This window comes from Lontra canadensis, unplaced genomic scaffold, assembly GCF_010015895.1.
Source record: "Lontra canadensis isolate GAN:19392208 unplaced genomic scaffold, GSC_riverotter_1.0 scaffold57, whole genome shotgun sequence".
NCBI lineage: Eukaryota > Metazoa > Chordata > Mammalia > Carnivora > Mustelidae > Lontra > Lontra canadensis.
This window is the reverse complement of record NW_022631051.1, coordinates 3,691,344-3,704,354: the sequence shown is the minus strand read 5'-3', so window position 1 is coordinate 3,704,354 and position 13,011 is coordinate 3,691,344. Positions and strand designations below refer to the sequence as shown.

Here is a 13,011-nt window from a genome sequence, read left to right as displayed (position 1 = left end):
AATGGTAAACAAATTTACCTGATAGTCTATTAAATTTCAGAATCACAGTAATTTAGGAAAAAAGGGCTCTTAAAAATACTCCCTTAATAATTGAAGAAGTAGAGGCTCTGAAAGTTTGATTTGACTGAAGACACATAGTCAGTGTGGAGCCAGGAGAAGAGTCTAGATTTAGGTTCCTGGTTCTGTACACTTGGTAGTAATCCAGGAGCGATGGGACATTCCTTCATTCGTTTATCTTTTCTTCCATTCAGGCTTTATTGGGCATTCACATGAGCCAGACACTAACTTCGGGCTAGTAGGATATGGTTCTGCCCCCGAAGTAGTTCACAGACTGATCAGAGTTGTCTTTAGTTTTCAGAGAAGGATACTGAGGGGAAAACCGTGGGAGGGGGCAGGGAGCTGGTATAAATGGGAAGAGCAGATGGGCATGCTGAGGAAGGGCAGGACGAAAGAAGAACATTTATATTAGCCAGGGATTCAGGAAAGACCAGGGCTTAGCTGGAAGGGTGAGTAGGGCATGAAAGGTTACATGAAATGTGCAAAGGCAAGGAAATTGAAACTGATCTGAAGACCAACAAGCCCAGCCCTGGAAGGATTTTAAACCCACCTTTGCCTGAGTACACACCGTCCTGTCTGCCTGGGTTGTCCCTAATTTACGTGTCTTTTCCCAGACTCTCTCCCCGAGTATATTTTAAAATATTGCTGCATTTTAAATATTATGCTTACTAGAATCTGTGAATAGATGCTTCTCTTTTCCTTCGGACTGTGAGAGCTCTAGGGTTAGGAACAGCCCAGCTCGTTCATCCTTGCATCTCAGGGAGGGGCGTGGCACAGTGCTCTGCACCAAAGAGATCCTCACTAAAAGTTTATTGAACTTAAACATTCTCATCTGCTTTTTCGGACTCATGTGGCTACATTACTGAGTAGGATTTCATGTTATCTTCCTAAAACTCAAGTCATTAGAATACTTTAATGCTACTAACTTAGAATATTAAGTTATTAGAATACCTTAATGTTGTTCTCCTGGAATAGTGTCAAATGCTTCCAGGGTTTTTCCAGGGTTTTTGTAGTTGTTAGAGGTATTATTTTTCTTGTTCATGTAGGGGACTACCATGCTTCTAAGAGAGTGCTGGTAAACGGTAGTTTATTTCGAATACTAACCTTCTCTGATGCTTGTACAGATGTTTAGTTGGGTAAACGGGGTTAAGCGAGTGAGAAGTGGGTAAATGGAGAACAAAATGGATTTGAATGCTTTTTTAAAAAATCACAGACTTCTTCATTCAGAAATTTACATTCCAATTTTTCTACTCCATGATTGAATGAGTGGCTTTGATTGTTTTCGAAATAAAACCTCCCAACAGCAGAAGCCACCTTGGTTATTCAGCTCTATAAAACAGTCATCATTTTTTCTTAAAGATTTTATTTATTTATTTATTTCTCAGAGATCACAAGTAGGCAGAGAGGCAGGCAGAGAGAGAGGAGGAGGAAGCAGGCTCCCTGTTGAGCGGAGAGCCTGATGTGGGGCTTGATCCCAGGACCCTGGGAACATGACCTGAGCCGAAGTCAGAGGCTTTAACCCACTGAGGCACCCAGGCGCCCCTAAAACAGTCATCATTTTTAATTCTATTCTGAGGAGTAAAGTGATCTGCAAATATAGCCATAGATCCCTTAGCTAAGAATTGCAAATCATTTTCTTTTCAAAATATCACATTGATTCTGAGTATGGGTTAGTATGTCATTATATACTAACACTTTATAGAACTCAAAAATGTTTTCCCCCCCCAAAAACAGAAAAAAAAAAAAAACAACCCTTCATTAACAAACCTCATGCTTCTCTTACACACAAATGCATTGAGGCCTTCAACCAATGCCCCTAAACCATTTGAGAAATATTGATGAAAAAGTTGTTACAATTGGCTTTAGGGCTACTCTACATTTTAGATACTCCAGTATTAAGTTTTTTTTTTTTTAAAGATGTTATTTATTTATTTGACAGAGAGAGAGATCACAAGTAGGCAGAGAGGCAGGCAGAGAGAGAGAGGGGAAGCAGGCTCCCCACCAAGCAGAGAGCCCGATGCAGGGTCCGATCCCAGGCCTGAGATCATGACCCGAGCCAAAGGTGGAGGCTCAACCCACTGAGCCACCCAGGTGCCCCGCCAGTTTTAAGTTTTAAAGCAAAAAAATATTTTCTCCTGAGGGGGGAAAAAAAATCTAGAAATCTCTAGAAATGAATTCTTGAACAATCCAGAAGTCTCTCAGATGAAAACTTTGGTAATTATGTATAGTAACATTGTTGGCTGCCAGCTCTGTGGTAGCATTTTTTTTTAACCTCATATAAATAAGGGAATTTCCAGTAGATTTACATGGTCTTGAAATGCATTTAGGAAGGCCAAATGTTCTCAGGCTGTGAAGAAAGGGGATTAAAAAAAAAAAAAAAAAACAACTACTGGTGAATGAGAAGGAATTTATTTCATGCTCAATGGAATTTGGCCTCATGAAGTTTTTAGCTACTGGCTAAATACGAGCCTAAAGAAATGATTCCACTGTGGGTCCTGAGTGAGGGAAAAACACAGATTAGTGTAACAGTGGGCACTAACTACAGTAAATAATATCTCTCAACAAAAAAATGTATAGTCTGATTTACTAAGTGCATGGCCAGGCAGTGGGAAAACTGTGCCACACATGTATCCTGAGGGAGCCCTCATTTGCCTTTGATTTTTATGGATAAAATCAAACGTTTGTTCTTGCTGGGTTCTTGATCCCAATGCCCTTTCCTACCCTTTGATTTCCTATCCCTCCTCTAACTTGAAGCTCCAATAGTTTCCCTTTATTGAAATATTTCAGTGGTCTTTAAAATGATTCAGCAAACTGAAGGGTTTTAAAGAAAAGATTATTTTTAACACATGCTTTTTCAGATGTGCGTTTCTACCTTTCTTTCATCTTCTAGCAGATACGATCCATATGCAACAGGGAACTGTGATTATTCTATAACGGTGAAGTGAAAATAAATGTATTATGTAAGGAAGAATGTTTAGTGAATCTTTTTTTTTTTTTTCCAAACACTGGCTTATCTGAGAAGAAAGATTCAGTTTTAGTGAAAGACAACCAGGTTATTTTTATGACATTAGCTCTTTAAAGGTTTTTCTACTCAACCATGTTAATGAAGGAATTTATTTTTCTTTTTATTAGAAATATATTTGGGATAGCAGCAAGGTAAAGACATGTAGAAGTTCTTTAAAGCCTACTTAGTACAAACACCTACCTGGTGTTGATTACTATGATTAAGATATTGTTCGACCAAATTATGTTACATTTATGTTCATGAGTTTTGAGCTTCTTTTTCTCAGTGACTCAGGGCAGAGACTTCTGAGAACAGAGAGTAGGCGCCCTCACCACCCCCGCTTACCCCCAGTAGCTCAAGGCCATTGAAGTTCTCCTGAGTGGGCAGGACCTTTGGGCAGGAAATGGGGAGTTCCCTTGATGGGGAGCACTTGGAGGAGGAGAGTAAAGAAGCAGTGGGAACACTTGTTAGGTTACCATGTAAAGTATTTGTTGAAAGAGAAAGGCATTGCTAAATCAAGTCCCATGACCTTGGTTTCTTCTTCTTGCTTGACTAATCTGTGCAAAGGGAATGGATAGAGTTGGTTGTGCTACAAATCTAATACATGTCCTATAGGGCCAGAAAAACATCTCTTTAATTATGGGGATAAAACACTAACATTCAAAACCATATTGTATTTTAAACGATTGGCTCATAAGATATCTTTGAACCAGCTTACTAGAATAGCGTGGTCCTAAAGGATGGAGAAAATTAGTATTTTACCTCAGTACCAAACAATAAATATCAGCTCCTCCTGCCATCTAAGTACCACTCCCAGGAATTACAGGTCACTTTAGAAACTCGATAGGTATAGAAAAGATAAGTGTCTAACCACTGGTTGATAAAAATAATCCTTTAGGGAGCTGTATAATTATATATAATGATTCATCTGTTTCTTCATAAAGTCTTTTTAATTAAAGAATTCCCTTTAAAGGAACATGATAAAAATAACCAACTTTAAGTTCAAAGTGACAAATATATATTATATATTAAATATTGAATCTGGTGTAAGTGTATGCAGTGTTTTACAGTTAGGAATAATGCTCTAGAACACAAATATTCAATAACTATTTTCTATTGAGAGGCTAAGGGTCATTCTCCTAGGATAGGACACTATGAATGGGTAGTTCTGTTTTATGTGGAAAGCCCTTGGAAGACTAACTAAAATGTTTTTTAAATTAGTATGTACTAAGTTTTTTTAAATGCAGTAACTTTTATAAAAATAACAATTTTTATTTTGTAACTTCAATTATTAAAATATTTGTAATAGAACAGATCATTGAAAACATTAAGAAGTATCTAAAAAATAAAAATTGAAAACATGGGGGCGCCTGGGTGGCTCAGTGGGTTAAAGCCTCTGCCTTCGGCTCAGGTCATGATCCCAAGGTCCTGGGATTGAGCCTCACATCGGGCTCTCTGCTCAGCGGGGAGCTTGCTTCCCCCTCTCTTCTCTGCCTTCCTCTGCCTACTTGCGATCTCTGTAGATCAAATAAATAAATAAAATCTTTAAAAAAAATGGAAGACATGAATTCCTTCTATATTACTAAGATTACATTGTGCTTTTTCAGATTTCACTGGAAAAGAAATACTGCAGAGATATATTGACTCTGTGTTCTTTATAAAGAAAAGATTATCTTCTGTGATCTTGGAAGATCAAATTCGAGTCAATTAAAGAAACCCCACTTAGCCAAGACACCCTCCTTCAATGCTCTGTCTCAGTCCACAATGTCCATTTAGGTAGAATGCCTATCCAGTGTCATGTACACCATCATTTCTAGATCTTTATGGAATCTTTACAGCTATTATCTTCTTTTACCAAGATAAAGCCAAAGTTCTAAAGAACCTAAAGGAGTTATGCTTCTTACAGTCATCTAAAAATTGTTTTCTGAATAGTTTGGACCAGGTCACTCAAGACAAAAAAGAATGTATGAAGGCAAAGATTAATAGTGAATTGAAGAGAAATTTTGAAACCCAAATTATTGTGTTCTAAAGTTTTATTCACTAGCAAAAACAGGCAGTAAAGAAAGACAAGAGGGAGAAAAAAAATCCTAGATAATTATAGGAAGGACCTTGTAAGTTCTAGCAGAAGCAACTGTAACAAAATGAGCCAAGAATAGATGCCTTTCTTTTAAGTGAAAGGTGTCAGAATTTCATTGGCAGATTCGTGCATTAGATCATTCGAAATTTGCCTTAAAAACTATCTTCCCAACATTTTTTATTTTAAAGATTTTTCTTATTTGAGAGAGAGAGATAGAGAGAGAGCACGTGCACAAGCAGGGGGGAGGGGCTGGGAGAGCGTGAGGTAGAAGCAGACTCCCAGCTGAGCAAGAAGCCTGATGTGGGTCTTGATCCCAGGACCGTGGGATCATGACTTAAGCCAAAGGCAGAAGGTTAACCCACTGAGCCATCCTGGTGCCCCCCTCCAACATTTTATTATGAAGATTTTCCATTAGAAAAGTGGAACAAATTGTATAGTAAACATCTCTCCTCCCACCAAGACCCTACAATGAACATTTCATTCTTCCCGTACCACCTATGCATCCATCCATATCCCATCTGTATCCATCAACCCGGCTTATTTTTGGATGCATTTCAAAGTGAGTTTAGACATCAGTACAGTTTGCTCCTAAACTTTTAAGCATTAATGTCGATATTTACTTATAATTCTTTTTTGTTTTCAAGGTAAAATGCACATACTGTGAAATACTCAAATCTGCCCAAATTGTAGATTTGTGCCTTCTATGATTTTTTCATAACAGCATTTGTCTGTGTAATCCAAACCTTCGTTGAGATATAGAATGTAACATTAACCCCCAAAAGTCCCCTCGTGTTCCCTCACAGGCGATCCCCACCCCCTGCAACTCTCATTCTGAGTGTCTCCTCATGGATGTGTTTTGCTTGTCCTAGAGTTTCATAGAAATGAAATTGCCATATATGCTGCTCTGTGTAAGGCTCCCTTCACTCAGTGCATAGACTTAAAAATCTTATTGGTTCACCTGCAAAGTGTGAGATTCTTTTGATTTCAAGTAGCTGAGCTAATCTTGTGGATCCTGACTTTCAGGGCTGTTTCCTGCCATTCTCAATCTTGCCAGCAATGCACACATCAGCACCAATGCGACCTGTGGTGAGCAAGGGCCCGAGATGTCCTGCAAGCTTGTGGAGCACGTGCCAGGTCGTCCCGTGCGCAACGCTCAGTGCCAGATCTGTGATGCCAACAGTGCCAACCCCAAAGGCAAGTGTCGCTCCTATTCAGAAGGACCCTTGAGAATTGGTCCTCCTTAAAATGAGGACTGAAGGCTTCTATTATTAGGAGTCATGAACATTGTGTTCACCTTCCCCACTTTTCATTGCCACTAGCCTTGCAGTTGGGAAGTCAAAAATTTGAAACCAAGAGCTGAGAGGAACCCATGTATGTTTTCTTTTCACAGAACGCCATCCAATATCCAACGCAATTGACGGGACCAATAACTGGTGGCAAAGTCCCAGTATTCAAAACGGGAGAGAATATCACTGGGTCACGATCACTCTGGACCTAAGACAGGTAGGTCTGGTGGAACCATTGAAGAATGTCTCCGGGTTGCTGAGTTGTACTCTTCTGATGACCTTCAGGAAAGTCTGGCTTGCTGCTGAACATGTTTCCATTCTGGTCAGATTGTTTCTCCTTCAGGTGAATTCATGTGAGGTATAGAAGTAGTCTGCGGTATCGTTTCTTGTCACAATATTCATTCCCAGGCATCTGTGGGGAGATGAGTGACATTGTTTGCCTGGGGTCTGATGTTCTGGGAAGCTGGGTCAGTGGAGCATACGCTGCTGTTCAGGATTTTCTGTCAGGCTGTGTGTCACATGTCCTCAGACACCCCAGAGGTGGGGGACCACACACGCTGTTCCTTTTGAGGTTACTATCTTGCTGTTATCATTGTACAAAGTTATTGCAGAAAGGCTGTATGTAGTAATAAGCCTAGGAAACAAAGGGATAACGTTAAACCTATTGGCCATGCTTCCGCCCTGTCATGGCGTCTGTGAGGCTGACAGAACTGGGGTGGTCCAGTACTTCTGCTAGCAAGCCTTAGTACGAGCTGGCAAAGGCAAGGCATAATTGGCTCCAGCTACACCTGTATCCTCTTGCTTTGCTTCCAGACTACACAGAAGAATGGAGAGAAATATGATGTGGGTCCCCGTGGTCCCAGTATTTCTGGGAAAGGGAAGGAAAAAGAAAGAAATCTGAGTGGGTAGAATGAAAAGAGAGCTGGCAGGCATTTGCGAGCTATTATCAACATTTCTTATTTGAGTTCTTCAGAAAAGCCGTCACCTGACGTTCTTATATATTTCCATTCAATTACTCTTGCATTGGAACTCATCAGTATCATGCTAAACACAGGCTGAAAGAGAAAAATATTGAAATATGCCGTGTAGGGTTGAAATAGGAATTGTGGAAATTTAATGGCGAATAATTAAAATTCTTCGAAGAAATGGTAGTTTTTAAAATGTGCAGGATTCTAAGTAGAAGACAAAGTGGTACTCTGTATATTCACATACAGTGAGTGAACTTCTGATTTCTAATAAGAACTGTAAACCAAGTAGCAAAATGTGAAGCTCAGGAGATTCCCCCCCCCATATTTAGGTTTGTAGTATTTATTTAAGTAAAATAACATTTTCAATTGTTTTCAGCCATATGTCTTGAAGTAATAGATCATGTCTTCATATTTTTAAATCTCCCTAAAGAAAAAGAGAAAAGAGCCTCCCTTTTGGCCTGGACTTTGTTTTTCTTCCAATGGCGAGAATGTGTCTGCAGGAGATTTTGGTTTTCCCATCTCTTTTTCTATTTATTTTCTCTTTTTAAGGGAATAAATAGAACAATTTTCACCATCAGGAGTGTGATATGAGTTTAGAGCCAAAATACCCAGCTGGATATTTTCCATGTAGATTTCAGATTCGTGTTAGGCTATCACTTATCTTGCAGTATGTCACATTTGACTTCACTCTGAAGGGAGCGAGCTCTTTCCCCTTAGGTTGTGTAGACCCAACTTGAGCAATTCTAGGGGCATGTCAGTTTTAGGTCTTGAAGGCATATTTCAAAGATAAGCATGTGGGGCACCTGGGTGGCTCAGTGGGTTAATGCTTCTGCCTTCAGCTCAGGTCGTGATCCCGGGGTCCTGGGATTGAGGCCCACATCAGGCTCTCTGCTCAGCAGGGAGCCTGCCTGCTTCCCTTCCTCTCTCTCTGCCTGCCTCTCTGCCTACTTGTGATCTCTGTCTGTTAAATAAGTAAATAAAATCTTTTTTAAAAAAAAGATAGGCATGTATGCATACTTAAAGACCTTTAGGTAATTTCTAGCATTTTTAGATACGCTTCCAAATGAAGATTACATAAACTAATTGGTATTCTGAAATGTCTTTACTTTTTATTTGGTGTACAATTTTTGTCATGCTTTCAGTTTTTAAAAAAAGTGCATTGTGCTTATATCTGAGCAAATCTTTCAGATTTGTTTATTTATTGAGCCTTTCTATTATGGGCATTTTTTAATAGGTAGAAAGCATATCTCAGTGGGCATGCATATACCCACCAAGATTCAGAGATTGTTAAGCATTTTGCAATGTTGGTTTCATCTTCCCAGTTTCCAGGTGAATGGCAGTCATTGTGATATTGTACCAATACAGTATTTTTTGTATCTTCAAAAAATAGAGATTTGTCCTGAAGAGGCGTCATGCCATTAGCAGCCCCCACAAAGTTAAGAGCAATTTCCTAACAACTGCTTCACCACCTGTATCGAATTTTCCCAATTTATCCACCAATGTCTTCTAGAGCTTTTTCTTTTCTTTTTCTAAGCAGGATCCATAAAAACCTGTTCATTAGATTTCTTAAATATTTTGTAATCTGATTTGCTCTCTACTTTTTTTTTTAAGGATATTGATTTTTAAAATAGAGTAGACCAATTGTCTTATAGAATATCCCATGATCTTGATTTGCTGGATTGTTTCATTGTGGTCTTGTTAACATGTTCTTTTATGCCCTTGATTTCCTATTAACTCAACTCAGCTCTAAAGACTTCATTAAATTCCAGTTAAATAATTTAGCCCGGAACACATCTGTGATCCTGGCTACTTCTTTTGCTCCCAAGGCTGGCTGTCCAACTAGTAAGAAGGCTAATCCATTAAGTATTAAAGGTATACTTTATATCTGATATTGGCGGTATCTCCCTTATAAAGTTATCTTGCCTTTCCCCCAGCCATTTCCTCTTTGTCTCCTGGGTCTTATCCAGACTCAGATCTAGAGTGTGGCTACACTTTCTGATGACTTTTTTACCCTTGTCGGAATATGTGTGTTTTCCTGTCAAGCCAGCCATTATCCAACTACTCGTTTATTCTAGGTACACTCCAGGAAGGTAGGGACCAACAGCCGTATTCTTCATCTTCCTCCTCTTCTTCTCTTTCACTTTCCTTGCCTGTTAACATTCCCTGCGGCTTGCCTTGCTCACTCTTGCACACCCAGGCCTCAGCAGAGTTGAGACTCTGACTAAATAATTCCACTGCAAATCCACCCTTTGTTCTAGAACATTCCCCTCCGCTTTTTTGTTCACAGCTTGATGAAAAAGATGATAGTCACCAAACGAGCCTTTTGACTGCTTTGTTTCACTTCTGTAAAAATGTAAATTCTGTAGTACAGATTTCTAAAGTAAAAGTGTAGACAGATCTTAATATCGTTGGGAGTCATAACAGCATCATATTGTAGACGTGTTCGTGTAACTTAATAGGTCAGCTCCTGAGGTTTTAGGACCAAATTATCAGCTTCATTCTGTGTTGGCAGATGCTAAAGACTTCTGTCCCATTCTTGATTCTCTAGTTGATGACCCTGCTGAAATTCTGGCATTTGTAGCCTCCATGTTTTGTGTTTGGTTACATGAAAGATAAATTAAAGAAATGAGAAAAAATGGTGTTATCAGAAAGTCCATAAACGTCGTCTGGTTTGCAGAAGGACTTAACTACACAGTGTTTGCTTTAGTAACACATTACCAGAGGACCGGTTAGATTTATTTTTTACTTCTTTAAAATAATGCCTCCTATTCATTCTGGCATTGACTCACAAAATTTTGAATTTACGCTGTTAGATATTTAGCAGTATCTTCCTTTAAAAAACAATGCATGAAAGTTAAATGAGTGTGGTATTTTGTTTAAAGAAAAATAAAATTTAAGAGTCACCCTAACACATGTAACGCTAACACGTTATGAGGGTGATCTACAAAATGAACTCCTGCTCACTGCCAAGTGAGTTAGGAGCTCGTTCATCAGCAGCACCTTCCTGCCCCCCTCCCCAGTACTGAATCAGGGGTCTTTTGTGAAAACTTAACATTTTAAAGAAATCATTCTGGGGGAGGGATAGCAGGCACATTTGATGCATCTTTTTTTTTTAAGATTTTATTTATTTATTTGACAGAGAGATCACAAGTAGACAGAGAGGCAGCCAGAGAGAGAGGAGGAAGCAGGCTCCCCACAGAGCAGAAAACCTGATGTGGGGCTTGATCCCAGGACCCCAGGATCATGACCTTAGCCAAAGGCAGAGGCTTGACCCACTGAGCCACTGAGCCAGGCACCCCAATGGATCTTGATTCTAATGATTGTCACCATTCTCTTAGGCCTTGCCACTTGTATGAAAATGTACTCCTTCTGACAGAATTTCTCCATAGAAGAAGCTGAGGATTTCCAGTTTGAGGCACAAGACTTTCAGAGTTAAGACAACCGGCAGAACATTTAATTGTTAGGGAAATTGAGAAATTGAAAGCACAGGGAGCTCCCACTGCACACCCATGAACATGTCTATTACTAAAAGAAACCCGGGATATAACGAGGGTTGGTGAGGGTGTGGAGACACGAAACCACTGTGCCTCACTGTGTTCATATACTATGAACATATATAGGAATCTCTCTACAGACACATACATACATAAGTGCATAAGTACTTATGGGGACGTAAAATGGTACAGGTGCTGTGGAGGACAGCATGGTGGTTCCTGCAGAAGTTAAACCTAGAATTTCCACACGATCTGGCAATTCCACTTCTAGACATACATCCCCAAAGGAACCGAGAGCAGGAATTCAAGATCTCTGCACACTCCTGTTCAGAGCAGCATTACTCACAGTCGCCAAAAGATGGAAGCAACCTGTGTCTGCTGATAGTGAATGGATAAACGGGGATGGTACATAAATAGAATGGAGATAGTCCTGCCTTCAAAAGAAAGCAAATTCTGGCTCCTGCAACAACACGGGTGAACCTTGCAAACACGCTAAGTGAAATAGGGCAAACACAGGAGGACAAACACTGTATGACTGCACTTGCGTGTCGTACCTAGAATAGACCTGTCTAAAGAGACAGAAAGTCGAATGCCAGGAGGGAATGAGCAGCCTGTGCTCATGGGGTGCAGAGCTTCAGCTGGGAAGAGGAAAAAGTTCTTGAGGCGGATGGTGGTGATGCTCACACAGCAGTGTGAATGGACTTGGCGCGCTTAGAATGACAAAAATGGTCCTCTTCGATGTTTAGGTACATTTGACCCCAATTTTTAAAAGTTGGCTACTGTGACTTACATGCCATTTTCTATCAGCCTAGGTCCATCTACTCGGGAAACCAGAAGCCACACCAGTTATTTAGAGGGATGGATCTAGCACGAGGAACAGGTTAAATGGTGCTCGAGGATGGGGAGGAGAGTACCAAGGGAACTCAGGGTTGCTTATGGCTGGGGGAAACCATGGGACGCGTTGGGTTATTCATACCCTGAGGCTCGGAGGAGGCTGCCCCATCTCCCTCCCTCCCTCCTCCAGCCTTCCAGGCTCCTGCTAGTGCTTCCACTCAGAGCCCCACAAAGCAGGGTATAGAAAGGCAGATTTGCAGTTGCTCCCCAAGGCACAAGTCCTGTCTTCTCAGTAAGTGATCCCTTTGTTAGTATGACCATATAAACACAGAGGCCTGCCCTTGAAATCCTGGATGAGAATTGTGTTATAACCATCATTGTCCAGTCCTGAATGTGCTTATAGTAAGTTTTTAGATCCACTTTGGAACAAAGATGCAAAATTTAGAATTTTCAAGGTGAAATCATGGACTGCCTTCTGATAACATTGACAGACTGGATGGGTCCTTAGATCTCGGTCGAGAGACTGTCCTCAGTGCTGTGACTTTAAGGACAGTAGTGGAGGAAAAGAGGAGGCAGTTCCGTTTATTTATGTGTGTATTTATTGTTACTTTTTGATTGTGCGGCATGGTGGAGACCTAGAAAATGTAGTTGGGTGATATGCTTTCATAATTTATAAAGTAGAAGGCCATAGCATTAAGAATGAAGGATTGTTTTAGTCAAGTACCTGACAAATTCCACACTAAATAAATGTGAACTCTTTCCGTCTGTCATATTTAGAGTTCACAAATGACTTTGAAGTCCTAAAGATCTTTACATATCACTGAGGGAAATGTTAACCAAGACCTTGATATAATCTAATTGGAGTTAGCTAGTAGGATTAGGTTAAGGGATGCAATTAAGTAGATGTTGAAAAATAAATTCATAAGTCAATAATTCTATTTTTTTTCTGACTAGGAAAATAATATGAGCTCATGGTAGAAAAATTAGAAGGGTCAGGCAAAGGTAAAGAGGTAGCAAAACTTGTTATTGTGGGTGTTATCTCATCAAATCCTCATACAGTATGAGTTTGGTCCTATTATTATCTCCTTTTGACAAATGACAGAACTGAGACTCAGGGAATTCAGGTAACTCATTCAAGGGTAGGACTCCCTGAGGTTCAAGAGCCTGGGCTCTGTCTGCATCACTGGGCAATCCTAAAATAAATATTTTGACATATATGGTAGTGTCCTGTTATTTTATTTAACTTTGTAGCATGAAGATTTCCAAATGTAACTAAAACTCATTATTATAT

General features: G+C 39.9%; 1 protein-coding gene across 1 annotated transcript in view; it reads left to right on the top strand.

The window, feature by feature from the left end:
• LAMA1 (laminin subunit alpha 1) overlaps positions 1 to 13,011 on the top strand; it is a 155,672-nt gene that overhangs the window by 23,804 nt on the left and 118,857 nt on the right. The window contains exons 2-3 of the mRNA XM_032875723.1: positions 6,162 to 6,332; positions 6,529 to 6,641. Coding sequence (XP_032731614.1) covers positions 6,162 to 6,332; positions 6,529 to 6,641 — 284 coding nt within the window. The remainder of the gene's footprint in view (positions 1 to 6,161; positions 6,333 to 6,528; positions 6,642 to 13,011) is intronic.